Source organism: Silurus meridionalis, chromosome 4, assembly GCF_014805685.1.
Source record: "Silurus meridionalis isolate SWU-2019-XX chromosome 4, ASM1480568v1, whole genome shotgun sequence".
Lineage (NCBI taxonomy): Eukaryota > Metazoa > Chordata > Actinopteri > Siluriformes > Siluridae > Silurus > Silurus meridionalis.
Genome location: NC_060887.1, coordinates 13,677,422 through 13,704,253, shown reverse-complemented (window position 1 = coordinate 13,704,253; position 26,832 = coordinate 13,677,422). Strand labels below are relative to the sequence as shown.

Genomic DNA, 26,832 nt, shown 5'->3' with positions numbered 1-26,832 from the left:
ATTCTATCCAGGTCCTCCATTACCCCGAGACGGTCACCGGTGAATTGACACCGTTGCCGTGGCAACCGAGCCCCCACTTCTCTCTTCCTCCCTCCATCACCACCCCCCACCCCCCAATTTCCTAACTGCTTTGCCAGCCATATTCGATAGGAAACGATTGAAAACGGTGCAGAAGCGGTGTTTTTTTAAATCGTGCATATTCACCGAGCGCGCCATGAAACTAAATTCAAAGCGGTGTATGGATGTGTGTGAGAGCGGCAGCGCTTCATTCCGCCACTGTAACACACACTAGAGCCGCGCTGCGTCGAGCGAACGCCACCTGAAGGAGTATCTCCAGCGTTCAGCCACAACAACACTGTTCAAGCGCGTCAGCAGTTTTAGACCACGACTGACTCCAAACTGCGTTATTTTTTTCCCTAATATTTTTGGACAATCAACCGAGGGAAGAAACAACGTGGAGCTTTTTTGCACTCGGAATACCTTCGCGGTGCTATACCCGACTTCATATAATCATCATAATAAAGAAAAACAGCTGAGGCTATAAGTTTAAAATCCGCCTGTCAGGAATGTGTCCAGGCGTCATTTCAGCCTCCACCATTCAGCACGAACATGGAGGCAGCTATACTGGCTAGATAAAAAGGAAACCACGTCGTAAACAGGTGAGCAGAACTGTTTTTTTTCCGTCTTCTAATAGAAGTTTTATTGGCATGTGTGGGGAAAAAAAAAATCTGAGTGCGTCGTCGCGTCGTGATATCAGCCTTAAATGCAGTGTAATGTTCAGGAACGTGGGGAGAAGAGATTCTGTGTCTCTACATACAGAAAACATAAGTCAGGTAATTTGGCAAGTTAGCCTTTACATGTCTTTTTTTTTTTTTGCTTTTTTCCTTCCCTGAGTTTTACTTCACCCCCCACCCCCACACCCCCCATCACTACAGCAACCATTATTCCCCTCAGGGTGTAGTCAGGTGTTGAGGAGAAATCATGCTGTTTGTTCCAGCATGCAGAGAAGCCATGAAAAATCCAGACATCCATGTAAAAGTGTAGAGAATCTGCAGCAGCCACTTTATCCCCACACATGCACTGACGCCAACGCAGACGGACATTCAGTGCAGCCTCACTGGCTCTCATATCCACCTTACGTGCCCAGTACTATATACTCGGTGCTACCCCACAGCCAGTTAATGACATGGATATCTACTAATCAGCTCTTTTCACTTAGGTAAAGCCACAAAATAGTGATGCTCACATCACTGCAGAGAAAGGTCTCCTGCTCAGTTCTGCACTCGCATCGCACTTGTGCTTCATGCCTGTGGAGCTGCATGTCGCACTGCCTAGTGATTGTGTCAGCTGTATGCTATGTGTCTATGGATGATCGATGAAAAGATTTCTGCACACTCTCTCTTTCTTTGCAGCCAAACTGATGGCGATAAATCTTGCCATAAGATGTACGTTAAAGAAAAGATAAGCAGAGTAGGTGTTTATTGAGCACTGGTTAATGAACTGGGAAAAGTTGTGTAATTGTGCTTTGCACCTTTATTTCCTATGGAAATGTCTATGCCCGACCTTTCCAGTTGAAAAGTCAGGAGAAACCGCTATCTGACAAACCTTTCCTGACCTAAACGTTCTCTCTATTTCTCTCTCTCTCTCTCTCTCTCTCTCTCTCTCTCTCTCTCTCTCTCTCTCTCTCTTACACACAGACACACAGACACACAGACACACACAAACACACACACAAACACAGACTCACGCTGTCCTACATAATTTGCACCACTGCCCTCTACTCCCACCAGATGAAGAGTTATCCCACATCAATGCCAGTCAAGTGTAGACAGCGTGATTCACTCAACCCTTGCTTCTGCAGTGTCTTACAGTCAATGTATTTGATCTCTTATGTAATCCAATCAGCCAGATTTTTAACCATAGATTTCTATGCAAATAGGTCCACAAATATTTCTGAAAGCGTTCTTATACAAGTGAGCGCATGGCGTGAAATGATTCCACCATTTGGGGTGATGAACTGAGTGGAGTGATAAAGGACACTGAATGCCAAGCAACCCATTTGCACATTTCTCTGCGAGTACACTGGCAAAACCTAATGTCACTGCTGAAGCGTCAGTGTAGATGACATCTTTTGGGGACTAACTAACCAAATCTTGCATATCATGCAAAAGCCTCTACAAAATGACATCCGTGCAAAGGCAAAGAAAAAAAAACTGGCGGTGTTGCACAAAAAAGGGGGAAGAGTGTGTCTTCGAAAAGGAAAGACGCCTCAAAGGGGAAACAAAGGTCTTCTTGTCCTTTCTGTCATTCTCTTTCTCCCTCTTTCGCTCCACACAAGTATGAACTGCTGCAGTGCTATTCTGAGAGAGAACTAGCTGCCTCAACCCACGCACTGAATATCATAAAGAAAGAGAGAGAGAGAAAGAGGGAGAGAAAGTGAGAGAGAAATTGAGGGTGGGAGAAATGGGGAGAAAAAGGAGAGAATGTCCAGAACATATGTGCTGTTTAGTAGATTGGAATAAAGGAAATGCCATCATTTCACACCACTGCAGTGGAATCTGATGGTCTGATCGAAGCTCCTTGATAAACTCGGCAGTCGGAGTGTTCTGGAAACTCTTTGTCAGTGCGCCACGTCTTCAGTGGCACATCTCTCTCAAATCGCCCACAGTCTCTTGCTGACGGGGACTGTGCTTAAGAAAGGCTAATCCAGTTTACAGAGAAGGGTGAACTGTTCCACATAGCTTCTAAGGTGTCGAAAAATGGCCTACGCATTTTAGCGCCATGTCTCTATGCTTTACTCTTCGAGTGAAAAAAAAAAAAGAAAGAATTTCAGGAATATCACTGACTAAACCTTTTCCATATTAAAAAACCTAATCGAATTGCACACACGACAGATGTTAAATTACATGCAATAAACGAAATCCTGTATATATTGTAAATTGTGCACTATAAACATAGCTGTGAGCAATCTGTGCATTAAATCAAGCATGTAGTCCTGCAAATCTGAGTGTGCTAGCTTTGATTTGATTGGATCAGCTGTTGAATTGACAGAGCAGTACAACAATTATTTAGAATGAGAATGATATAAAATGAGAAGCTTGTATAAGTGTCAGGGATACACTACACATATATATCGGGCAAGGGATTGGAAGTACAGCTAACAATAAATGTAGCTGAATTACAACAGAAAAATATTAGGCTTTTGAATGGAATGGAAAGGCAATCTCAGAGAGTCAATAAAGAGTCTAAATTATGTTTGTGCTTTGATTAAGTAAGTAAAATCAGTAGTGACGAATAAAATTAAAAGCAAATCAGATTGAAATTCTCATCTGAGCCGTTTCTTTATTAGCACATTGCATTAAATTAAATGTGAGCGCCTGTGTTCAAATCAGCATTGCATACAAGAGTTTAGTTTTCCGCTGAGTGTAGCAATGGAATAAAAAAAGAAAAAAAAGAAGGGTGCAGTTATATCAGGACATTATGTACTATTACATTAACTCTTAGGATACAGAGAGTTTCATTTGAATATAATAGAATAAAATAGAACTCAAGTGCATCTAAGGTTATCTTGCAAATAGGTGTAGACAGCCTGTAAAGCCTTTATGAAGAACTTTATATACAGTAAGTTTGAGGTTTAGCACATTATTTACCTTCATGGTTAGTTTCAACCACCTGCATGGATCACAATGCCTAAAAACAGGCTGGTCTAATTAATAAGAGAGCATGTGTTCTTAGCTTGGGCCACTTCATCGATAGTAGGAATATCTGACAGATAGACAGCACTGTTGAGTGCACAGACATTTGTAAATCAGGGACAAATAGCGCAAAAAGATCAGTGCTTGTTCATAAAGATTGTCTCTTTTGTTCTGTGAAATGCTGGAAAAATATCATGTGGACCTTTGTGTAGATCTGAGGGCTTGGTTTATGTGAACGTGTTTAGTATTTGTGACTAATGATGCAACAAATGGGAACAATTAGTGATATAGACACGAGCACACACGCACACAAATTCACATATATATTCAAAGCTGTCCATGTAAATAATGTTAGACCCTGTCTATTTACATTTTTGACTGTTTATTTTGTTAAATGTTTTTATATATATATATATATATATATATATATATATGACCTTCGAACGCCTGATTTACAAATTTTCGAAAAAACAAGGTAAAAAAACAGATAAAAACACGGCCACCCAAAAAACGCAAGAAAAAACAAAACAAAGAAAATCAAAATACATAAAAAAAAGAGAAAACGTTCAAATTTAGTGCGCGCTATTCAGATTTGACACCTTTTTTGATGCAAAAAAAAAGGGAGAAGAAGAAGAATGCCTAGCAGGCATGCATTGTGGGACAGGGACAGAGACACGCAAGTCTGGCACCTTTTTATTTGGTAAGTCGGAAGCTACCTGTAAATATATATATATATATATATATATATATATATATATATATATATATATATATATATATATATATATATATATATATATATTAGAGCTGTCAATCGATTCAAATATTTAATCTTAGAATTGTATCTGTTCTAAGTGCACCTTGAAATAATAATTCAATAATTAATAAAGGTTTTTAATACTTCAACATGGGCATGGACAAATATGGATGTTTTTTTGCAAATGAATGTTTATTAGTGAAACCAAACTCAACATAGGGCATGAAAAAAATATTCTTCGAAATGTTGTTTTAAATGACGTAAATCATCGGGGAACCAAACAGAACTTTTGCTATGTTTCCACACGGACGGTTTTAAATGGCGGATGTGCGCATCATGGCGGATTTGGTGCATGATTTGAGATTTATCAGTAAAACAAACTTTTAGAGATGAAAAATATTTTTTTTTTATCTGAGTAAAGAAAGGAATTCATGAATAAATGTGTTGCATTTAAGGTTTTAATTCCGCCTATTTATTTATTTATTTATGATGGTCAAAAAGTGGTCAAACCCAAATGCAATTAATGCAGTGTGCAATTCTGTTTGACCATTTTTTTACCATTATAAATAAATATATATATTATATATATTTTTTATCTTTATTACATTCTATATATGATATATAAAGACAAATAATATGTTAGACTTTATCACTCTGCCTAAGTGATGAGATAAGAGTGACAAGTGCAATTGTAGGTATGGCTTAATTAATTAATCTGTGGCAATTAAAGGGCAATAAAGAAACAAATTCAGAAGAAAAAAAACAAAAGTGCTGGGTGTCTGTAGCAGCATCTGCATGCACATCTGCGAAAATGTTTACCTGTTTACACTCCAGCTCTTTTGGCTGTAGATGTGCGTAGAGCATTGCCAAATTCGATTCCATTGTGGACTGTTTTGTTGCTGGGGCTTTAATGTGTTTTCTAGGGTTCCTGGAACATGCTGCATGAACATACCATGCTGTATACTATGTGTGCATGTGTGTGCTGGTAAGCGGTGTCACAGAAAGCTCTCCATTCTCTGCCACCCACTCGCTGAACTCCCACACACTTGCACACGCACTTCACCATCACCACACACAGAGCTTTTCTGCCATACCTCTGGCTCTGTTTGTTCCTGCTGCATTTATCTTACTCGCTCTTATTCCTCTGTTCTCTTTCTTGCCTTCCTTTATCATTTTCTGCACTGAAAATGTAAAAAAAACCCTATTATAAATCTGATACAATCTAGACATCTCAGGACTAGCAAAAACTCTCTCTCTCTCTCACTCTCGTTCTTTTTTCACACGCATGCACACGCACAGCGCATAAACATACTGACACATATAATAATGCACCCACAAGCAGCCTCATCATGTGCCTTATGAAAGGAATTGATCACTGCTTGTTCAGATCATCGCTACTATTCAGACCTCTCAATGCCTCTGACTCACTCTGGAACATAGTAACACATTAAACAAACCGCCATTACCCTTCCCTGCACCATGCAGCACAACTATTATGCACCATTCCTCTTCTTGTCTTCGAGCGTATGCTGGAATTTACCCCTGCAATGTTTGTGATATAGTCTTCAGGATAATCAACTGAACACCAATTATCCTTAATGGGCTTTGAAATGCTTGAAAAGGCTTTCACAAAACATGCATTACCATTTTTTTTTTGCTCACGAATTTAGCAAGGAACAAATGCATCTGTTGCGTCGCTTGTTGAATCGGTTCATTAGCCGTTAATACACTCAATGTTCTGTTGCTATTGTACAGTATACCCGCATTGTATTCGGCTCGGGTTGTGCAGAGAAAATCTGGCCATGATCCTTGGTCTTGCCTCGAAGCCTGTACGTACATGTATGCATGCACGAATGTATATGTATGGTTAGCATGTGTCTGTAATCAATTTGTTTGTTTTGTATTTCAGAAGCTCATCTCCCTGAGAAAACAGCAAGGCTGATAAGGATCATAAGATTCTGAAGGCAACCAGTGGAAATTCAAAAGGATTGAAGATTGGGATTTTAGTCTTGTTTTCACTGTTTACATGCCTCAGACATTTCTAAACGTTTCTTATTCCTGCGTGGCTCAACAAATCTGCCGCTGCACCCAACCGAGTGCTGCTTTCAAACAACGGAGTCAGAGAATCAGCATTTGAAAAACATTTTCTTAGTTTTTTCCATTTTTCACATTTACTTCCTTTTTTTACATTTACATTTTTGAATGATGCTGTACATAGATTTACATTTTAACAACAGATATACGTCAACTACTAAGTACGGAATTATTATGTGTAATTAAGAAGTAGTCGATCTCTTGGAGATAAAGCGATTTATATTTTTTGTTTCATCCACATAATTGACAGGCAAATAGTAGAAGCCCCCCTTTTTTTTTTTGATTAAGCAGGTAAAATGTGTGCTGCTCGGCCCTGAGCAGAAAAGCATCGGTTAGATGACCAGTGAGGAAAGCCTTTAAAGGGCTGCGAAGTCAAAATGATTCCCCATCACACTGACCTTAACCATTCCAAAGATTTTGCCACCATAAGTAGTCCTCTAAAGACGTAAACCTATAATTAGTGCTAGTTTATTAATTATATTTTAACAGTATAGTTAGGTCTTAAACTGTTTTAAATGATTAAAAAGAAAACTGCATTCAGGGAGTATTACGGGTCAGGGAAATTCCTAATGACTTAAGTGCCACTGTTGACTATAAAGAGTGCCCAATTTGTATAGAAGTCATACAGGAGACAAAAAAAGACAGTGCATTAGTTTACATTTTACGGTGTTTACAGTTGCCCTTTGCTTTTTAAGCAAAATCATCTTAATAAGTGCCAAAACTAGGAGAGTATTTTACGTAGTAAGTTGATGAATGGCCATGTATACATTTCTAAACTAAAAAAAAAAACGCCTTTTTAAAACATAACACTATCTAAGCAGTGTTTGTTTAATAAGGGAAGCCATTTTATTCTTGAGACCTAAACCCCACTTCAGCCTCTTTTCAAGCTAATTTCTTTTTAAAGGAAGGTGAGAAGTGAGTGTCTCAGTTTACTTTGCCTCAAGGGAAAACTATTAGGCCAGTTGCTCAAGATTTCCTGTGTTCTGCTGGAGAAACGAGGATCTGAGTTTCCCCGGAGTCTAGGACCACATCATCATCGCTGCCCACCCACCCTTCAAATTGTTCTCCCAGAACATTACACAGTGCCCTTTTTTTTACAGACATTAAAACAAAAACTTTGTTTGCCCATGACTTACATTTTTACATGCGTTGTTAAGGGCTGGGGTATTAAAGGAGATTTCTGCACTGAACAGTGGGTTGAATCAGCAAGAGAAAAAAGTTGTGTCAGTCACAGAAAGATGATGGCCACCTCAGGAGCCCGAACATGTGTCATCCTCCTCTTCCTGTTAATCGTTGCTCCACATAGCACGTCCTCAGTCAGTGTGTCAGATCCCTCTAGAACCAGAAATTCCCCAATCCGACCCACTAGCACCCCGACTATCAGCCCCAGGCCCAGTAGCTGGGGATTCCTACTAATGCAGTCCAGAAGTGGAGGAAATGGAAGAGGGAATGGGCGAGGGAAAGGATCGACGGGGCGGCCAGAGACACCACCCAGACCCCAGGCTCAAGTCATGCTTTCTAAAAATGCCACAGCCGATGCCTTGGGACCTCCTCTTGGAGCAGCACAGGTGGCCCCACCTCCACGTAGACTAGTGGAAGTGGATGTATGTCGTGGTTACTATGATGTCATGGGCCAGTATGACCTTACCTTCAACTGTTCTAAGGATGACTTTATCTATTGCTGCGGCACATGTCACTACCGTTTCTGCTGTCCGGACCGCACACGCCGGCTCGATCAAAACGTCTGCCATAACTACCACTCACCGGTATGGGCCAACACAGCGCCGCCAGGGACTAAACCGCCCCACCACCTTACTGACCCTGACCTCAGTCGCATTGAACAGAGCAACAATACCATATATGTCATTGGTGGAGTAATCTCGTTCACTGTCGCTGTGGCTGTGGCCATCAAGTTGGCCTTTAACAAGGCCTCACGGCAGGCACGCAACAGAGAGCTCAATATGCCCAGGTGAGAAAAGACAACTATATGTAACTTAATGGATCAACATACCTCTGATCAAAATACCTGTAATCTGAACTGTTTACTCTCTCTCCTCCCTTGATTTTCTGTATGTGCTCTTAGAGCTCTGGTGGACATGCTGCGCCACCAGTCTAGCCCTGTCCAACAGGGAGAAAGAAACAACAGTGTTGCCCTGGGCAGCGGAGGAGGAGAGGGCACTCTTGGGCGGCCTCCTAAGAACCTGTACCCTACTCTGCAGAGCAAAGACAACCGACGTGAGAAAAGTGACCAAATTTACCTTTTATAGTTACTTCAAGTCTTTCAGAAGAAACAGTCGTTTCAAATTTTTGAACTAATTAATGAGCTTTAATGAGTCATTACCATTATATTTTATGTAGCCTTCTTCTCTTTAAATCAAAACCTCATCATGCACATAGAATGGCCTTTTGTATTGCCATGGATGTGGTAAGGATTTTGTGGTGCAGTAGAGAGTCTTTATAAGAAGTCGTTTACAGGGAACAGATGCTCATGGCATCAGTCATCTCAGCAGCAGTATTTCACTCGGGGTGTTCGCAATGAGGGGGCACTCCGAGAACACATGCATTTGTGCCAACCGTCCTAATTAATATGTTCTGTCTTTTCAAGAGTTTTGGTTTTGGTAATTTAAAAACTTTACAGGAATAGGTGTAATGCATTTAAAATGTATGTTGTAAATTATAAAAAAAAATTCATAATAAAACAGCAAAAATGTTAGATTAAAATAAGCATATAAACATTAATATGCATCAATTTCGATGTCAGAAATCGGTGATAATTCTTTAATCATTTATTCATAACTAATGCTAGCTCATCTTACAATGCAGCTTGTTTTCACATGCCATGGTTTTCTCTGTTTTAGTGGGAAATCTGCAGCATAACTTCATCCATACCTCAGGTTCCAGCCCTAAACACACTGCCACCATTGGTAAGTCAAATTAAGTTAAAGATTTTACACTCCAATTTATAGTGCTGTAATCATGTACATGTGCATAAATCTTTTTTATAGACATGTCTGTATCATACATAAAAGTGCTATTTATTATACTGCCAACCAAAGTACGTATGCTGATATCTGCAGAGCGTGCACCACGCATGAACAACATGCAGATGACCGGCGGTGGAACGCTGAAACCAAATAAGCACACTAATGCCATGAAGCCTCAGCCTTCGTTTCACCACTCGCTTCATAACCTGGCTCAGCTCCCGCCCTCATATGAAGCTGCCATGAAGCCTGAGCTCAACAGATACTCGTCCCTCAAACGGCTTGGTGAGTTTAATGGCGAATACTTACCAAAAGCAGGACCTCCTATGGTTCTCATAGCATTTTTGCCATCACTTAATACTGTTTCTTGGTAGGGCTGGAAAATAATGAAATAATAGCTCTATTAGGTTAACTGGACATAACCCTGTAACACTTAGCTTACAAATAAACAAACATGTGAGTTCATTTATGTCTGTATTGGAGTTCCTATATATTTTTAGGGAACTCTAAATATTTGTGAAGGTCAGGAAGCATTGAAGCCTTATTTTAGCAATAAATGTAGATGCAGGGAAACCAGAGGACAACAAAATTAAGCAGTTGCAATAAAAAAAGATGTAAATAGATATATCTAGATTTCTATAGATGATCACACTTAGATTAATAGAGTCACATGATGTTAATTCATATTATGTTAACCGAAAGTATATGTATTTCAAAATATAGACTTTCATCACTCACAGTTAAAACACAGGATTCAAAGTAACTGATATTTTATTTAAACTAGTGGTGTACAGCGGCTACTATCACCATCTATTAGTGTAAAGGTCGTTTGAGTTGCTGCCTGTCCAGATTTTCACAGGTTATTTGGTTTCCTGACACCTCTCCAAAAAGAAAAATGCCATTCGGTGGACTGGTTATGTTAAATTGCCCCTGGTGTGTTGTATTGGACTTTTCCAATCAGGGCATAATCCTGCATTTTAGCTAATTGTGCCCACAACAGGCCCTGGATCCATGGAAACACTGATTGGTAACACCTTATAAAAAGGGTGCCTATAGTGCTCACTGAAGATCAATAAATGATTTTACTCTGTTTGCTATTGATGTTCTCATTTTAGTTGCTGTATGTGGGTATATATATATATATATATATATATATATATATATATATATATATATATATATATATATATATATATATAAAATCAATATCCAGCAGTTTTATAGAGATTTTGATTGGGTTGGCTTAAGAGGTATCATTATTAATCAGCTAGGTATGTTTTAATATGTTTTATATTAAAACTGAAACTTAGACGGTTGCCTATAGATATCATTCATTGTTGCTTAATTAAATGATACAATTATGCAAAAAATGTGGATTACATTACCAGCATTTACTATTAGTAAAAAATATGACAGAAAAAACTCTGATTGTCTGTCTATACCCAAACTCTTGAAAACATTTGATCTTTTTCCCAACCACAGAAAAAGGAGGTCTGGAGGAATATTCAGGTTACTGCACCACTAAACGAAGACCCAACAATGCCCCACCGTCCTTTCACTCGTCACAGCACCATTTGCCTTGGGGTGGTGATTATACACTAGGGGGACGAGGCACGCTTCCTACACACGCCACCCGTCCCCGCATACCTCACCCTCAGTCTGCCCCCAGCCATACCCCTAACCCTTATCCCTTGGAACCTAAAGAAACCAAGCCTAACCAGAACTACGACACACTCTCCAAACCACCTCGGCGAGTCAAATCGACAGATCAGCTCCTTGCCCTCGCGGATGGCAACACCTTATCACGGCTCTCCAAAAATCAACAGCACCAGTATTACAAGGCTATGAATGCTGCAGCAGCGAAAAACTCGAATACCCAGAACACCCTGCGCAAGTCTAAGGAGAGGCTGCTGATGTCACCTGATCATCTGGAGGAGGAAGTGGGCATGAGTGGCGTCGATTATGGCAGTGGTGGGGGTGGTATGGGCATGGGCGACTACCCAGTGGGAGGGGGCATGGTTCCCACTCTACCCCGCAACCATCAGAAGGCTCAATCACAGCAGAATGTCTGTGCCACCCCCTCTCTTGATCGTCATCACATGATCAAGATGAACTCACACCCGACCTCGGGCCGCGAGCAAGAGCGCAACGCAGTCGCCATGTCGGGTCACCTGGGAGGAGGTGGAGGTGGAGGGATGGGATGGAACGAAATGCAACAAACCGGGGTTGTCATGGGTACAGGCACACTAGGAGGGCATAGCGCCAGGAGGCTAGCTTTTGCTGCAAAAAGGCAAAATACCATTGAGCAACTACACTTCATCCCTGGAGGAGGAGGAAGCAGTGGAAGCGGCGTGGCTGCAAACCAGGGCGTTCGGACGGGGAGCAAAAATGAAGTGACTGTGTGAAGGGAGGATAGAGGGATTGAGAGAGAGAAAGAGAGAGAGAGAGAGAGAGAGAGAGAGAGAGAGTTATGGAAACTGAAGGATATGGAGGGTGAGTTTGAGGGTGCGATGAGTGGGATGGTAATGGAGGGATTAAGGAAGAAAGAATAAGTGAGTGGGCAGACAAGGGAGTGAAAAGTGTAAAGGAGAGTGTTAAACGAGTGGGAGGATGGTATAGGTAAGAGAAAGAATGAAAAAGAAAAGATGCAGAGACCAGGAGCGGATAGAGGAAAAAAGTACAGAGAGAATGAGGACATGAAAGAAGGATAACAGATGGAGAAGTAGAGGAAACCATAAGGGAAATAGAAGCTGTAAATACAGAGAGAACACAATGTCTTGTAGACAAGTTTAAAACTATAAAGTTGTTGTTTTATTCTCTTTGTAAAAAAAAAGTTCAGCCATAATTACAGTATAGTAATTTTCTTAATATGTTTGATGATAGCCACCTTAGAAAACATCAGAAATGAGTATTGTACATGAAGAGACTGGGTAACCAGGTGAAGAAAGATAAATTTATGTCACTGTGTCATGTTTTTCTTTTCTTTTCATTTTTCTTTACTGGATATTATGCGACATTTAAAGCTACTATAGAGCCATATGTTCAAGTAATGTCCAATGGAACATTCATCTAATCGAAAAAAACAAGAAAAAGGGAAGGAAGAAGGAAAAAACCTGAAGGAAACATTGCATGCCATTTGCTTTCATCTTCAAAACAGAGTTCTGTTAATCCAGCTGTTGGATTGTGCTGCTAAAGATTGGAAACAGAGTCAGTATTAAGAAAAACATTTCAGGATACTAATACTCTGTCAAGGAGGAGTTCTACAAAAATGCGGGATATGACGACATGGTGATGTCACAAAAACAAATTGATCCAAAAATGATTGCTACGTTTTAAAAGACTTTTTTTTTTTTTTGCATAAAGTAAAGGGAAACTAAACTGCATCAGCTTTAGGATAGCCCCATGATTCTTATTGCCTTTTTCATATACACCAAACTTTGCATCACAAGTTTTTGGAAACTTGCTTGTGGATTTACTAGATGAAGACTGCTATTTTGGAGCAGGTTCACAGAAATCAGTATCTGTGTGGAGCAAGAGAAATCCAATAATCATCATTTTGTCCCTTCAACTCAAAAATCCCAATGAAGGGGGTTAGTTAACTTATCTTCAAAAGCCATTCTGATTGGGCAACACAGCCTGGGCCAGAGGGGGAAAAAGAGATCTGACAATCATCAAATCACCAATTGAAATGAACTCGTTAATGATCAATGGCACTTTGTTTGGATTCTAAGCCAACGTCTATGTTCATGTCCAAGCGCAGGGACCTGACAAGAACATTTTTGCCTTGGCCGAAGGACGTTAGCCGTGAATTCGAAAGAATATTAAACCACAGTTCTGTGCGGATGTGCACAAATTTGTGCCATATTCGCTCTTCACATGTCTGTATTGAAACGTTTTTATTTACATGGATGCCTCAAACTGTTAATTGTGGCTTAGATGAGGAAAACGGGAGATGAGTCCAGATGTTCACAATTTTTTTATTAAGAGAGGTTTGTTAAGGGTCATTTATGTTCATTAGACAGTACAGCACAGTGAAGGTTGGCAAGGTTTGGCCAACATCAGACTCAGAATTTAGCTCAGGTGTGCACAGACACTTAGATGAGCTTACTAACAAACTTGCTGGGTTGCTGCTGAAATCTCCCTAAAGCCATGTGTCTGCGCTGTTAAGATGATGACTGAACACGGGGAGAGAGACTACAAGTCATCTCGCACGGTGGATCTGCTTTCGTCAAGAAACGGACAGAGCGTCACACCCAATATCATAATCAATAATGTTTATCAATATTAAGGGCTATACTACATGTGTGTCAGTGGTAGGCTGCCTAGGCACAGTTTATTAATTGTTCTTTAAAAAAGATGATGAGAACAGTGATGAGAGTTAAATGTTAATGTACATAGACAGAAATATTAATCCTGTGAAGTAAAAGAAAGCAGTGAGGTACAGATGACCTCAGTCCAGCCTACAGGACAGGCTATGGTGTTAAATCATTTTGGTTTCTCATTCATTTCTAAAAGTTCACAGCAAGTAACGGTAAACATTTTAGTATTAGATAGTTAGTTATTTGCAAAATGTATTTCTCCCAGTAAAAGTAGTTTGGAGTAAAAAAAAATTGCCTAGTCATTATTTTTTGAGGCACAGAAGTGAAAGACGTTCTTCATGTGGTGGCGGTAGACTACATTCTCTTATTTCTGACAGGAAATTCAAACAGATCTTGATTGCGTTACAAAATTTAGAGACAATCTTCCTACAGACTCTCTTATACATACGTGTTTGTTATTGTCATTAATATGACAGTTAATATTATGGTTATTGGTGATATTTATTCTTGCTGTTTATTCTTCTATTATCTTAACATTATGATGGTGATACTTTCTTCTGTGGTTTTAGTGTTAACTTGTTTTTAGGTATCTATCTTTCTCATTGAATTATTTTGCATTCAAAGTACAAAACACAAGCACAAATACAGGCACTCGTTCTTTTACTAATTCTCAGTGCATTCTGATGAGTGCACTGAAACATTCCTTAGCGTGATGTCATAGTGTGACCATCATAACAAAGCTTGCCAGTGTCATTGTGGCAATGACATCCCACTGGGTTGATACGATGTCATAGTGTGTATGTAAATGAATTCTAGGTTGATTTGAATTAAAAAATTTCAGCTGTTTGAATGTTTATTTCAGGGAATATTAGAATAGCTAAATTGATTTAGCATTTTCTGTCTTGGAGAAAAAACAACAAAAAAAACACAAAAAAGCCTGTAGCAATGTCTGTTCCAGTTTTGTACCCACAAGCCATAACTGTAAGTTTTTATGAGATGTTTAATCTTAAAAACTGCAAAGAATAAGATAACCATCAGTTGTGCTGACACAGGCCTTTGACCTTTTTATGCCAATTGTAATCAAAAGAATATAAAAAATTTGCCAACACATTTAGAAGAAGAAAAAGAAGAAGCACCAGGTCGAATTTTTGTCTTCAGTTCATGTCTGAATGAGATGTGGTACATAAGGAACAAAATCCCACAGTTGTGAACATGGCACGAGAGCACATGCGCTCATCAGATGTGAGAAAACATTCACATTAGATCATGAACCTGAAAAAGATCCCAATTTAATCGCTTCGATAGGGGGGGGAAAGAAAACATTGAAAAGCTTTAAATGTACCTTTGTAAAAAAAAAAAGTGTAATTTAAATACAAAAGCAACAGAATAGAGGTTTGGACAAAAATGTTATTTTTATTTTTTTTTACTCACTGAAATGCCCAGATCACACTATTGTTTTATTCAGCACTTTGTTTTATATAGCCCTCGATAACACATAAGGCAAATATGATTGTTTACCTTTGTAAAATAAAGTCAACTGATGAAAACAGTCTTTGAGATTACTTTATAGAATATAAACATTTTTTAGTTTTTTTTTTTTTTTGCATTACATGGTGTATGCATGTGTGTGTGTGGGGATTTCACTGTATTCACTGTCCACCTGGACGCACGTGCTGGCAAAAAATAAAAAATAAAAAAATAAATAATAATAATAAAAAAAAATGCAGGCAGCCATTTTGATGCGGACACGGGCTTTTACTTTGAGCTGTCACGCCGTAATAAAATGGCCACTGCCTGTCTACATCCCGCGGTGTAAACCCGAATCCCACTACGCCACCAAAATAAACGCTGCACATATCAAAAAACGTGCATGAAAGAAAAAATTTTCTCATCGCATATTCACTGCAATAAACTGCAGTAGTAAAAACCGCTGGCTAGCAGCTGGATCTGAACCCATTTTTTCACCGCCATCACTGACATAAAAAAAACCCTAACAGAACGTTATTACAACGTTATTAATGTGCAACAGTTTTTTATTTAACTCCAAAAAAATACCACAAATCGCCGACTAAATCAACAAATTGCGCACTTGCATTAACCGGAAGTGGTCCGAAACCCGGAAACGCCTGATGGCGCTCACACGTCATTCGTTCCTATCCAAAAAAAAAAAGAAAAAAAAAAAAAAAAGAGGGTCCTAAATATTTCAGCCGAAAAGAAATACCCTTAAAATATACAATATGCTTCGTTTAAAAGCAGGATCGGTATCGTTTTGAAAATGAGACCGATTTGATGTGTGCCGCTTTAGAATGAGGGACAAAGAGGCAGTGTGGGAGCGAGGAAAGGGTCCGCGGTGAACACAAGGTCTAGCTTTCTGGCTAACGATTGGAAAACAGCACGCAGAACAAGGGGGCATATGAGCAAGAGAGGGGCAGGGTGGGAGAGTGTAGCAGGCCCCGTTCATCTCTCTCCCAATCTAAAAAGATGGATGCATAGGTAAAAAAAAAAAAAAAAAAAACAGGCCTGTTTTCGATTTTGCTCGTTGTTGTTTTTTTCGGGTACGATGCGTTTTGCTCCGGGGACGTGTTGCTCCGGTAATAATAATAATCCGACGCTTGCAGATGTTTTGCTTGCGCATCACGGACTGATGACATAGCAGGCTATGTGCCTTAGATGAATGTGTGCTAATAGCCAGCTGTTTTGCATGCTACCTACATGTTGACTATACAGTCGGAGACAGTTTTCCCGGTGTTGCGCATCCGTTATTTCTCTCGTGCATGTTATAGTAACGGTGCAGTCGTGATGCATGCATGCATGGTGAACATTCCGTCTTTTTTTTTTTTTTCCCCTCCGTGTTTTTTGCGTGTCCGCACGGACATTTTTTCTTTTGTGTGATATACTGAGGGATCAGCAGATGGAATAATTACTTGGAAATTCACACCTCTGTCCCGCGGTCGCTCGCGCGGTTCCTCAGCATCACGTTATTCTGCACAACGCGAGCAGCACGCGACGTGTGAACATTAATAATGTAAAGCAATAAGTGCAACTTTTCTTTTTTTGTACATTTTGCATATTTTTTTTTTTAAGTCGACCTGATTTTGCGAGTGCACTTTTTTTCTTCTCCTAACCTAATGCTAAACAATTATCGGTTGTATGTGTTGTACATACTGCGGTGTACTTTATGCATTCAATAAATCAAGCACTAATTTTATATTCTTATGAAAAAAAACAAAAAAAAACAAATGTATACAAATTGTAATGTTTACATAGGGCATTATATTTTATTTTATGTGATGCAGGAGAAAATCTTTAAAGCATACTTATAATTTGGGTTATTACAAGAAAGGTCTATACTAAATTATTATTATCATTAACAATAATAATTTATTTATAATAAATACATTATGGCATTATGGGTTATTAAAAATGATATGGGCAATATCTTCATATGAAACGTCATGTAATAAGACGACTACTCATTACTACTCAAGTCTATTATGTATTACAATATATTATATGAAAAAAAAGATTTGCATTACGCATACGGATATTCCACTTCACGATTATTTCCTGCATGGAAATAAAAAAACTCTATATACTCATGCAAGTCAGTATATTGTTCATTGATGCTCATGTTTCTGTTTTCATATCAAATTTATTTAAATACTGTTTATTTCTCCACCTTGACATTAGTTAAATGAAGTTTATAAGGACAGGGAGGAAATGTCATGTTCACAAAGCAGTTGGAAGTTAAGGGCATGTACAATCAGTTGACTTCACACATTTACATTTCTATTCACTCTTTTTCTGTCTCGCAGCGAGAAGAGGAGTGGAGAAACACCGTCCCGTGCGTCCGAGAGTCGTTTCTTTAACAATGGAAAAGACGCCAAGCGTATTTGCCGAAACACGGAAAAGGAATTGTATATCACTCGGGCTTGAATGGATTAAACGTTAGCAGTCTTTGACTGTAATGAACTAACACGTGGCACTTGGAGAACTCTGTCCATATTTAGGATGGTCATGCACTCAAGTATGTAACCAAGAAAAGTCTTATCTAGTCGTCTTGGTTTTCTTTCATAACAAACACATCAATAAGCACTTTCAAAATGTGAAAATAAACGTATCACCTTTTGTGATTTACACATCTTCTTACTTACATTACATAAAAGACCAAATCAAATCCATTAACGTTAATGACGGACTGACCTATGTGCAATTCAAGGAAAACATTACTGACAAGGATACTGGTGAAAGAAAAGAACTGAAAAGAAAGAGAACTGCTTAACCACAGACAATGATTCGAGTAACCGTCAAGCACTAAACCACAGAACTGTTAAAGACTCAAAAATCAAATCCAGCCTTTGAATTGTGTGTTGCAGAACGTTGGAATATCACTATCCATACCGAAAATCCATTCTACGCTGCAGCATCTGCTTGGCACAACTGGCTTTAAAGTGGGAACAGTTGGTGATTGTCAGCTAACTGCAGATCAGTTCAAAGCAGGCCATACACAAGGGTGAGTTGAAACAGGTTAGAGAAACAACAGTGATTGTCATTGTAACACCTCATCTGGCAATTTTAGTGTGATTGTTGTTACTGCTCCTAGAGCAGAAGGTGTTGCCATTGCACACCCATGTTTCAGTAACTGGGAAATGTTCCAGTTCGGAAAATACAATGTGGACATCATAGAGATGCTAAGTGGACACCAAGCCCATCAGTTCAAAGGTCTTGGATTAGAGCGACAACTACAACACCAGCAGCAAGTGCAGCTTCATCAGCACCAGTTGCAACAGCAACAGCAGCAGCAAGTAGAAACCTCTGGGGCGATTTTATCTGGACTTGGCTTAGGCCCATTGCAAGGATCTAGAAGCAGTGCCTTTTCTGATTCTGCATCAATTTTTGCAAAAATGAGTGCACCTCCACCTCCTCTACAGCAGCAGTCACTGTCTTCATCGTCACAAAGTTCAAGGAAGTCAAGCAAAATGTCTGGGAGCAGTAGCAGTGGAGGAAGTCACGTGAGTGGGTATCCTCAGTTTTTGCGTTCATTTCATCCAGCTGAGGCAGCCCTTGCACAAGAACAGCTACATCCAGGAGTTGGGCGATTTGACCATTTTGCAGGCAGTAGTGGAAGTGGAGGAAGTGCAGGAGGAATTGGTGGACTAGTATCATCTGTTCCACCTCCACCCCCCCCATTACATCCTGGTCTCTCTGTTCCCCAAGCATCCCCTGGACCGTCCTCCTCTTCCCCATCCCCTTCAAGTTCTAGCTCCAACAACCCTTCCAGCACTAGTGCAGTAACCTCTCTTGGTCACCAGTTGACAGGAGCTCAGTCTGATGCACGAAGCTTGCATCAACAGTTTAGTTGCATGCTAGCTGCTAATCAGTATTTTCTCTCTGGAGTACCTGCCAATTCCAGCCTAGAGCAATTTTTGGTGCAACAAGGAAGCCACAACCATCTAGGTCTTGAATCAAGTTCAGGTCTTGCTCCCCCCCCTCTACACTCTTCACACACGCATAGCCACTCAACCGCCTTGCCTCAGCCACAGCAGCCGCCACCGCCACCACAACAACAGCTGCCCACTCACACTCTGTCACACCCCCATCCACATCATCCTCTTCATTCCTCATCTCAACCGTCCTCATTAAGCAGTTTTGACTTCCAAGGCATCCCTGTCCTCTCCTCAAACCAATTAGCATCTCTGATGCAACAAGAAACTGGTTTACCACTTCCACTTCCCTTACATTTGTCCCTCTCCAAAGATGACGGGAAAGCAGACAGTGCAATAGGAGGAAGTGGAAGTGGAGGAGGCAGGAGAAAGAAAGCAATGGCTGGGTATTTGCCTCAGCGGAAGACTGATGGCAGCAGTAACGCTAGCAGCAGCAATAGTCATGGCTCTGCAAATCATAACTCCAGCAGTAGTAGCACATCAGCGGGCCTTAGCCAAGATGCTGCACCTGGCCTTGGTGGAGGCGGCCGCATTGGTATGTCAGGACTTGGTAGAGATCCCCCTTCTCATCTAAGCCCTCCATCTTCCTCCTCAATTGTGTCATCATCCTCTTCCTCTGCTCCCACTTCCACATCCGCATCAGTTCTGGTGACAAACAGTTCTAAACATGACAATAGTAGCTCCATGCACCCTCGTTCATCCCAACATGAACCCGAACCACTTTATCATTGTGGAGAGTGTGGAAAAACGTTCACTCATCTATCCAGTCTGCGCAGGCACTTACGCAGTCATGAGTTGACCACTGCAGGCACAGCAGGCACAAGAAGTAACGTTATAAATCCTGTTTTGCATCCTGCTGATCCAAGTATTCCCCACTCGACCCAGGATAGTTCAGCATCATCGTTATGCCAAAGTCCTGACAAGACTTTCCATTGCTCAGATTGTGGAAAAGGATTTAAAAAAAAGGGACACTTGCTTCAGCATGGTGTCATCCACTCTGGTTCACGGCCGTTTGCCTGCAGTACCTGTAGCCGTGCTTTTAATCGGCGTGAGTCTCTAACCCGTCATGAAAAGATACATGAAGAGAAACCTTTTCGTTGTCCAGCTTGTGGCCGATGTTTCCGTGAGAGTACCTCTTTGTTGAACCATGCAGCATCAGGCACTTGTGGCAAATCAGGCAGAGGACCAAGACCGAAGAGTGATAGTAGCAACTCTATAGTTGGTGGCAAGAACAGTAAGACAGGGGCTTCCAGTGATGGAATGGTAACTAGTGCAGTGGGTGAGTCACATATTTATCTTACAGGATAGTATGTGTGTGCGCCAAATAAAAGTTGTGCTGTATGATGTGCTAAGGGGATATTTGTATATGCAGCATTCATACTGTTTGATTTGTCATGCAGGGTCTTACCGGAGTGATGGTTACAATAACTTCAAAGACCAGCGCTCTCAAGGCAACCTTTATGCTGGAACATCCTCATGTGGTGGAGGAATAGCAGGGCCAGCGCTAAGAAAAGCTCCTTTAGCTCCTACTCTGCATCCTCACCCACAAAGCCAGAACCAACAGCTTCATCAACAGCATCAACCACATTTGCCCCTCTCAGCTCTGCTGGATGATTCTGAAGATGATGTTACGAGCTCTGTCAATAATGCTATTTCTGCTATCACTGCAGCAGCGGCAAATTGCATGACCGGTGATCTTAACAATAGTGTTCGGGTAGACGATAGAAGAGATATAATCGGAGGACTACTCGGAGGTCTTGGATTAAGCTCTCTTGGCTCGCCCGGTGGTCCGTCTTCAACATCCGGAATGGAAAAATCATTTAGAGGTGGTGAAAACCAGGATGCTTTGGCGCTTCACCAACAGTCAATCCAGCAGACGTCAGGTGGAAAGCCCAAACGCCCTCGGAAGCCTCGTAAAAAGAAGGAACCTGGGGCACCCGGTGCAGAGCCTCCCAAAAGACGTCAGTCATCCCAGAGAACAGTAGGAGGTCTGGGGGATGTTAGACCGTATTTGTGCAGCATCTGTGGTCGAGGATTCGCAAGGCGAGAGACTCTACGAAGGCATGACCGAATTCACACAGGGGAAAAACCTCATCACTGCACCGTTTGCGGCAAATACTTCAGAGAGGCTTTTCACCTTAGTAAGCATCACACGGTGCATTCTGGAGAGAAAAACTATAAATGTCTTCTTTGTGGAAAGGATTTCGGATATGCCCAGAGCCTTAAGAGGCATGGCAAGCTACACCAGAAAGGTGAAATTGAAGAAGTACCTACAACACCTGGAGAAAATCTTAACAATTACCCAACTGCTGGTGGGAGCATGATCCATGGCGGTCAAGGTAACTCTTCGTTTTATCCATACCCGCAAGATGTTAAACCCCAAGGGTCGAATCCTCATCCTCCCCCCAGACTTTACACATGTGCGATATGTTGGAAGTCCTTTCGTCATCACTTCCATCTTACTGCGCACCATCAAACAGTTCACGAAGGTGGAGGTGACAAGCTGTTTTCCTGTGAAGTGTGTGGTAAGGCCTTCGCATATTCCAACAGCCTTACAAGACACAGGCTGTCTCAGCATGGCCTAACCCGTACTGGTCAAGGAACAACTCAAGGGAACACTAGTGTCACTGGAGAGGACAACAATGTTGCTGGCTCAGTTTCCGAAAGTGAAGCGGCCACAAATGCTTTGCTCCAGCTCGCACCCACTGGTGGAAACCAAGGAGAAGAGGATTCTCACAGTGGTGTTCTTCACAGCCACCAGCATGCTCCACCACAGCCACAAGCTGGGTACTCACCTCTTTTCTATGATGCCAGTACATCTCTCCCCTCCTCCTCCAATGCCACACCATACTCTCAGCCCTTGCCTTCAAGTTCTTCATTACAATCCCATCAACACGCAGGAATAAAAGGTGAGCCGATGTATCAAGCTGGCCAAAGACATACACTCAACCCAATCTTACCTGTCCATCCCCTTGTTCTGCCTCCACCTGAGCAACATCATCACCATGCTCTCAGCCAGCAGCATCCCTCTAATGTCCAGCCACACCACCACCACAGCTTCCACAGCGAAGAAGAACTAAGACGTCGCAAGAAAAAAAAAAAAAGACGGAACGGGAGAGAGAAGATAGGCTACGAATGGGGTCAGACCACAAAAATGGACGGGGTTCAGATGGCGCTCTCAGCTGAGGAAAGGAAGAAAAATGAGAACAGAAAGCTGCAGAGAAGGATGAGAAAAACATTTCGTAGAAGACAACGTAAATTTAGGAAAAAAATGGCTATGCTTTTGAGGATTAGGAGAGGTAGCGGAGGAGGCAGAGTTGTGTATGAACTGAGCCCTACAGGAGGACTGGAACTATATAGACTGCTCTCTTTTCAAGTTCCTCTTAAACGATTCCCTTGTCCCTTCTGTTTTCTCACAACATTTTCACGACGAGCAGCACTTATGGTCCACATAGCAGCTAGACATTGTCCAAGAGTCAGTTACCCTTCGGGTCGATTAAAATGTGCAGTTTGTGGAAAACAATCTCGCAAATTACTTTCAGCCCTTATTCATAGAAGCTCTCACTTATCTAATAGAGCATTTTCCTGTAAACGCTGTCCCTCTCGTTTCTGGAACGCAGCGCTCCTCACAAGACACAAAAGAACTTGCCGGGGAAAACTGACAGAACTGACACGAGGGAGTGCGCTTTGTTTAAAAGTGACAACAGGAAAAATCTTTAAACGAGGGGACAGCAAAGGGAATATTTCAACTCTGCAAATACAGTACAGTCACTGAGTGTGCTTCATTGAACTTAATTACTTCAATACGTAGTAGCAAGAAGGACATTGTGTTTTGCATGACAAAAATAGAGACTAAGGCTTGGTATCTAACCGTCGGAAAGGTCGGTTGATTGCTCTTAGTTTATTCTTTTCTGTTTAACCATTGAGGGTTACTCACATAAACCCAACTTCCAAACTGAACAGCTCCAAGCAAAATTACAACTGCTTCGCAGATGTCTTTTATAAAGATACCAACATAACAAACCCCAAACTCAGTCTGCAAAAGGGTCTTATACAGTTTTGTGTGTTGAACAACATCTGGGTTCCTTCACTGCTATTAGGTGAATTTATAGTCATTTTACTAATACAGTATTTCCCTTAATGGTAATACTCACTGTAAGTCAGCAGTTGCTCTGTAGAATAATTCTGTCGCTGGTATGTATAATGTGTAGTTCACTTAGAACACGTGTGGGGATTTGATCTTTGTAACAATGCATTAGTCGCATAAGAAGAAAAGAAAGAAGGTATTAGGAAGGTCAGTGTTTTGTTCAAATCTGTGCATGTTGAGCACTGGTCTTATTGTGTTGAATGAATGTTGAGTATTGGAATGTTCCGTATTAAATGCAATTGGAAATGTATAAAATGAAACTGTAAAGACAAAAAGAAAAACGGTCCCAATGTAAGCACTCCTTCACGCTAACGAGCAAACGAGAGGATCTGAAGGCGACGAGTCAATCGGAATCAAAGCTAGTGCGAAGAAGAAAGGATCAGCACTTAAATTGGAAGAAAAAAATCTAGAAATAATAAATAAGTCATTTAAAAAGAAAACATATGCAGCCCTGTTCATTGAAAGCTACTTGTATGCGTGGTTTATTTCTTTAACCAACCAAAATTACATAAAAGTAAATCTCAGCACCAGGATGATTGCGAACTGTGGGCTTTACCCATGTGTAGTTGTAAATTGGAGGTGGAAACTATGTCGTGCTGGAGTAGCTCTCAAAGAAAAGGTTTGAAGACACCTTAAAAACAACATGATTCAATCTCTAGATTTCATTAGAACGAGGCAACTAAGCCTATTCCGTTTGAAATTTCACCTGTTGGCATGGTGAAGCTTTTATATATAGAGTCTGAGTTAGATTTAGGAAGGAACAAGTGTACTGTAATGTAAATTGTGTCAATATTTTATTATTGTTATGTTTTTTTTTTTTTTTTAAACAAAAGTGAAATATGTTTTTATCATAGGTACACTGCAGGTAGTTTGGAATGATAGTGGAAGTTATCGCTTTCATATTTTAATGTATTACGTGTCAGACATAGTCTGCCCACTCGCCAACTATGAAAGCATCCCTTATACTTTTCATTTCATATGTAGTGAGGCCATACTACCCATAGCTCGTTTTATATTATTTTATTTTATTTTTTTGAGAATAATAAGTAAATCAACAAGTATGTTTCTATCACTTTATTTACCTATAATAAGCTGGTTGTTGATGATACCCAAGCATTTAATAAAATTTTAAAAGCTTGTATCATTGTACATTCTGTTGTTACTGCGATTCATTGTGTTTGCGTTCTCAGAATATGACTTTCAATTGTCCGTTTCTGAATTCGGCATCCATATGAAGTTCTATTAATTAGTCATTACAGGAGATATTTTCTAATAGTAATTTTTGCTTACTTCTATAGATTTGTTCACATGGGCCACATTTTTACATGGCCGTGTATCATTATATCAATATGCTGTGCACTGATGAATAACTTGTAACGCCCTGCTTTGCACTCTTGAGCTGTGTGACCTTAGTATTAAAAGGTTCTATCTGATAGGAGGTGGTGGTATCTTAGTAGACAACGCATTGGACTTTGGATTTGGAAGGACACAAGTTCAAATCCCAGCACCATTAAGATACCCCTGCTGGGCCCTTGAGCAAGACTCTTAACCCTCAACTGCTTAGTTGTAAGATGCTCTGGAAAAGGGTGTCTGCCAAATGCTGTAAATGTAATGTAAATATCTTTTCCTTGTTTATAAACCCGGCTAACACTAATGTCACAAAATGTTCTTTCACTTTTACCAGATGCAGAACAAATTGCTTGCCCCCATTTTTTTCCATCTTCAACCGATGCCAATGACTTGTAATAGTGACAAAGTCTGACTCATTGTCTACCTGCTAACACATCAAAAGTGGCCTAGTCATTACTTGCACCTCTCCATTTTAACCACAGGGTGGCGGAATAAGTGTTTTTCCTCTTTTTATTTTGGGACAAATTCCAAGAAAACATGATTGGATTTCTTTCTGTTCTTGAATGGGAGGAAATTCAGTCTGCAGGGAAACACAGCAGTCTTTAATGCAGTATTTAAAAAAAAAAGTGTATGGAGAATATGTTTGGTGTAATTTAAATAGGACCAGAATGACTGAACACTGATAGTGGGTGAAAATGTTTTTTTTATATATATAATCAATACATATAATCAATTAAATAAATTGCATATTGGCATAAGCCTTTCTTTGAAATGTGTAAGAACACACTTTTGCACAAACTTCGCATGCACATTTGCCAACATGAGGTCCAAACTATGTAGTCTCACGCGGCTGTGACTGGCGAGATTAAAGGGGGCGGGGTCGATTTGCACGGAGGCAGCCAATCAGCGGAGACGAGGGGTGGAAACGGCGTTCCTGTTGGCCAATAGCGTAGAAGAGAGCGACACGGCCGGAGGCTTCTCCGCGTGCTGTGTACACGTGCGATGGAGAGCGCTTATGTTCCTCCTGTGTTCCTCTGTGGTGTGAGAGAGAGAGAGAGAGAGAGAGAGACAGAGGGAGGAGACAAGAGTTGAACATGTCCGAGGATTACGAGCAATGGAAATGATCCATTTTACTTTCCCAAAATGTCAATTTATACAAATGTGTATATATAAAAAATAAAATAAAATGAACGCATTGAAACAGCTGACTGTAAAAAAAAAAGAAATCCGGCTCAGGTGTGAACACCAGGGGCATGTCCATGTGTGGGATAATCTGGGATGCATTATTTATTAAAGATGTCATTCAGTCAGCAGGAGGCGTGTCGTTACTATGCATCAGATCATTTTTCACGCATATCTTTCCGAAAATAAATGGGGACACAAACACGCCGATTCCCTTCGCACGCGCGGCGTAGTCATGAACGCGCAGCAGGATTAATCCGAGTTGACACTATTTTCCACGCCATGCGCCATCTTTCTCACACACTTTACTACTGGAAAGATTAGAACGAAAGTCTGCCACTCTTTCTCTCTCTTTCCTCACGTTCAATCTCCTTGTCTGCTGAGCGCTGGAGCTCGCGGGAGTTGTGACGTCACGTGACGGCCCCGGGTTCGTTCCGGCTGAGCGCCGAGCTCACGTGCCCGTTCCGAGTGGAAGAGGAGGAGGAGGAGGAGGAGGAGAAGAAAACGGCTGCAGAAAGGAGAGAGAGAGAGAGAGAGAGAGAGAGAAAAACACCCCGATACGTCCAAGCAGCCGGTACTGCGCAGCTGCACCCGTGTCCTGCAGGTTTTATTTTCCTCCTCTCTTTTTTGTTTTTATTATTATTATTATTATTTGTTGTTGTTCATTTGTGTTATTCCGGACGCGACGTTGCTTCATCGCTGTGATTTTTCGGTGCGATTATTTTGGACATGCGTTGGATTTTCCGATCCTTGGCTCTTCCTAGTCGCAACTTTTTTCTCTCTGCCCCTGACTGCAGGACCTGTTTGACAGTTTAGACTGTTTGTGTGCACATACGTCGCAATATTGAGTTGAGCTTTAAAAG

At 40.8% G+C, this 26,832-nt stretch overlaps 2 protein-coding genes and 1 long non-coding RNA gene across 9 annotated transcripts; 2 read left to right on the top strand and 1 right to left on the bottom strand.

Annotated features, from left to right (window-relative positions):
- LOC124385292 (protein shisa-7) lies at nt 1-26,831 on the top strand. 4 transcript variants are annotated; one of them, XM_046848527.1, is made up of 8 exons: nt 1-659; nt 6,362-8,515; nt 8,630-8,790; nt 9,405-9,470; nt 9,624-9,812; nt 11,010-11,994; nt 26,488-26,573; nt 26,767-26,831. In XM_046848527.1, the coding sequence occupies exons 2-6, from the start codon at nt 7,674-7,676 to the stop codon at nt 11,930-11,932; spliced, it is 2,181 nt and encodes a 726-aa protein (XP_046704483.1). In that variant the 5' UTR covers nt 1-659; nt 6,362-7,673; the 3' UTR covers nt 11,933-11,994; nt 26,488-26,573; nt 26,767-26,831. The 4 variants fall into 4 exon arrangements, with proteins under 4 accessions (XP_046704483.1, XP_046704482.1, XP_046704484.1 ...); XM_046848526.1 differs by having other exon boundaries at nt 26,488-26,831; XM_046848529.1 differs by having other exon boundaries at nt 9-659; nt 8,630-8,781; nt 26,488-26,831.
- si:dkeyp-69b9.6 (zinc finger protein 865) lies at nt 15,589-24,576 on the top strand. Of its 4 annotated transcripts, XM_046848524.1 has the most exons (4): nt 15,603-16,339; nt 17,662-17,873; nt 18,223-20,569; nt 20,691-24,576. In XM_046848524.1, exons 3-4 carry the CDS (start codon nt 18,496-18,498, stop codon nt 23,063-23,065), a joined length of 4,449 nt encoding a protein of 1,482 aa, XP_046704480.1. In that variant the 5' UTR covers nt 15,603-16,339; nt 17,662-17,873; nt 18,223-18,495; the 3' UTR covers nt 23,066-24,576. The 4 variants fall into 4 exon arrangements, 3 of the variants coding, with proteins under 3 accessions (XP_046704480.1, XP_046704479.1, XP_046704481.1); XR_006925721.1 differs by having other exon boundaries at nt 15,589-16,339; nt 17,662-18,359; nt 20,691-20,827; XM_046848523.1 differs by having other exon boundaries at nt 17,662-20,569.
- On the bottom strand, nt 25,478-26,474 carry LOC124385294. Its single transcript, XR_006925722.1, has 2 exons — nt 26,331-26,474; nt 25,478-25,821 (listed from the first exon to the last, which is right to left on the bottom strand). It is a non-coding gene; the product is annotated as an uncharacterized LOC124385294 (long non-coding RNA).
- Nucleotide 26,832: the final 1 nt, after the last annotated feature.

Excerpts from the sequence above, each read along its gene's own strand:
- si:dkeyp-69b9.6 (XM_046848524.1), top strand. The coding sequence starts at position 18,496 with ATGTTCCAGTTCGGAAAATACAATGTGGACATCATAGAGATGCTAAGT. Across the intron at positions 20,570-20,690 it reads AATGGTAACTAGTGCAGTGG|GGTCTTACCGGAGTGATGGT; the intron begins GTGAGTCACATA and ends TTTGTCATGCAG.
- LOC124385292 (XM_046848527.1), top strand. The coding sequence starts at position 7,674 with ATGACTTACATTTTTACATGCGTTGTTAAGGGCTGGGGTATTAAAGGA. Across the intron at positions 8,516-8,629 it reads AGAGAGCTCAATATGCCCAG|AGCTCTGGTGGACATGCTGC; the intron begins GTGAGAAAAGAC and ends ATGTGCTCTTAG. Across the intron at positions 9,813-11,009 it reads CTCGTCCCTCAAACGGCTTG|AAAAAGGAGGTCTGGAGGAA; the intron begins GTGAGTTTAATG and ends TCCCAACCACAG.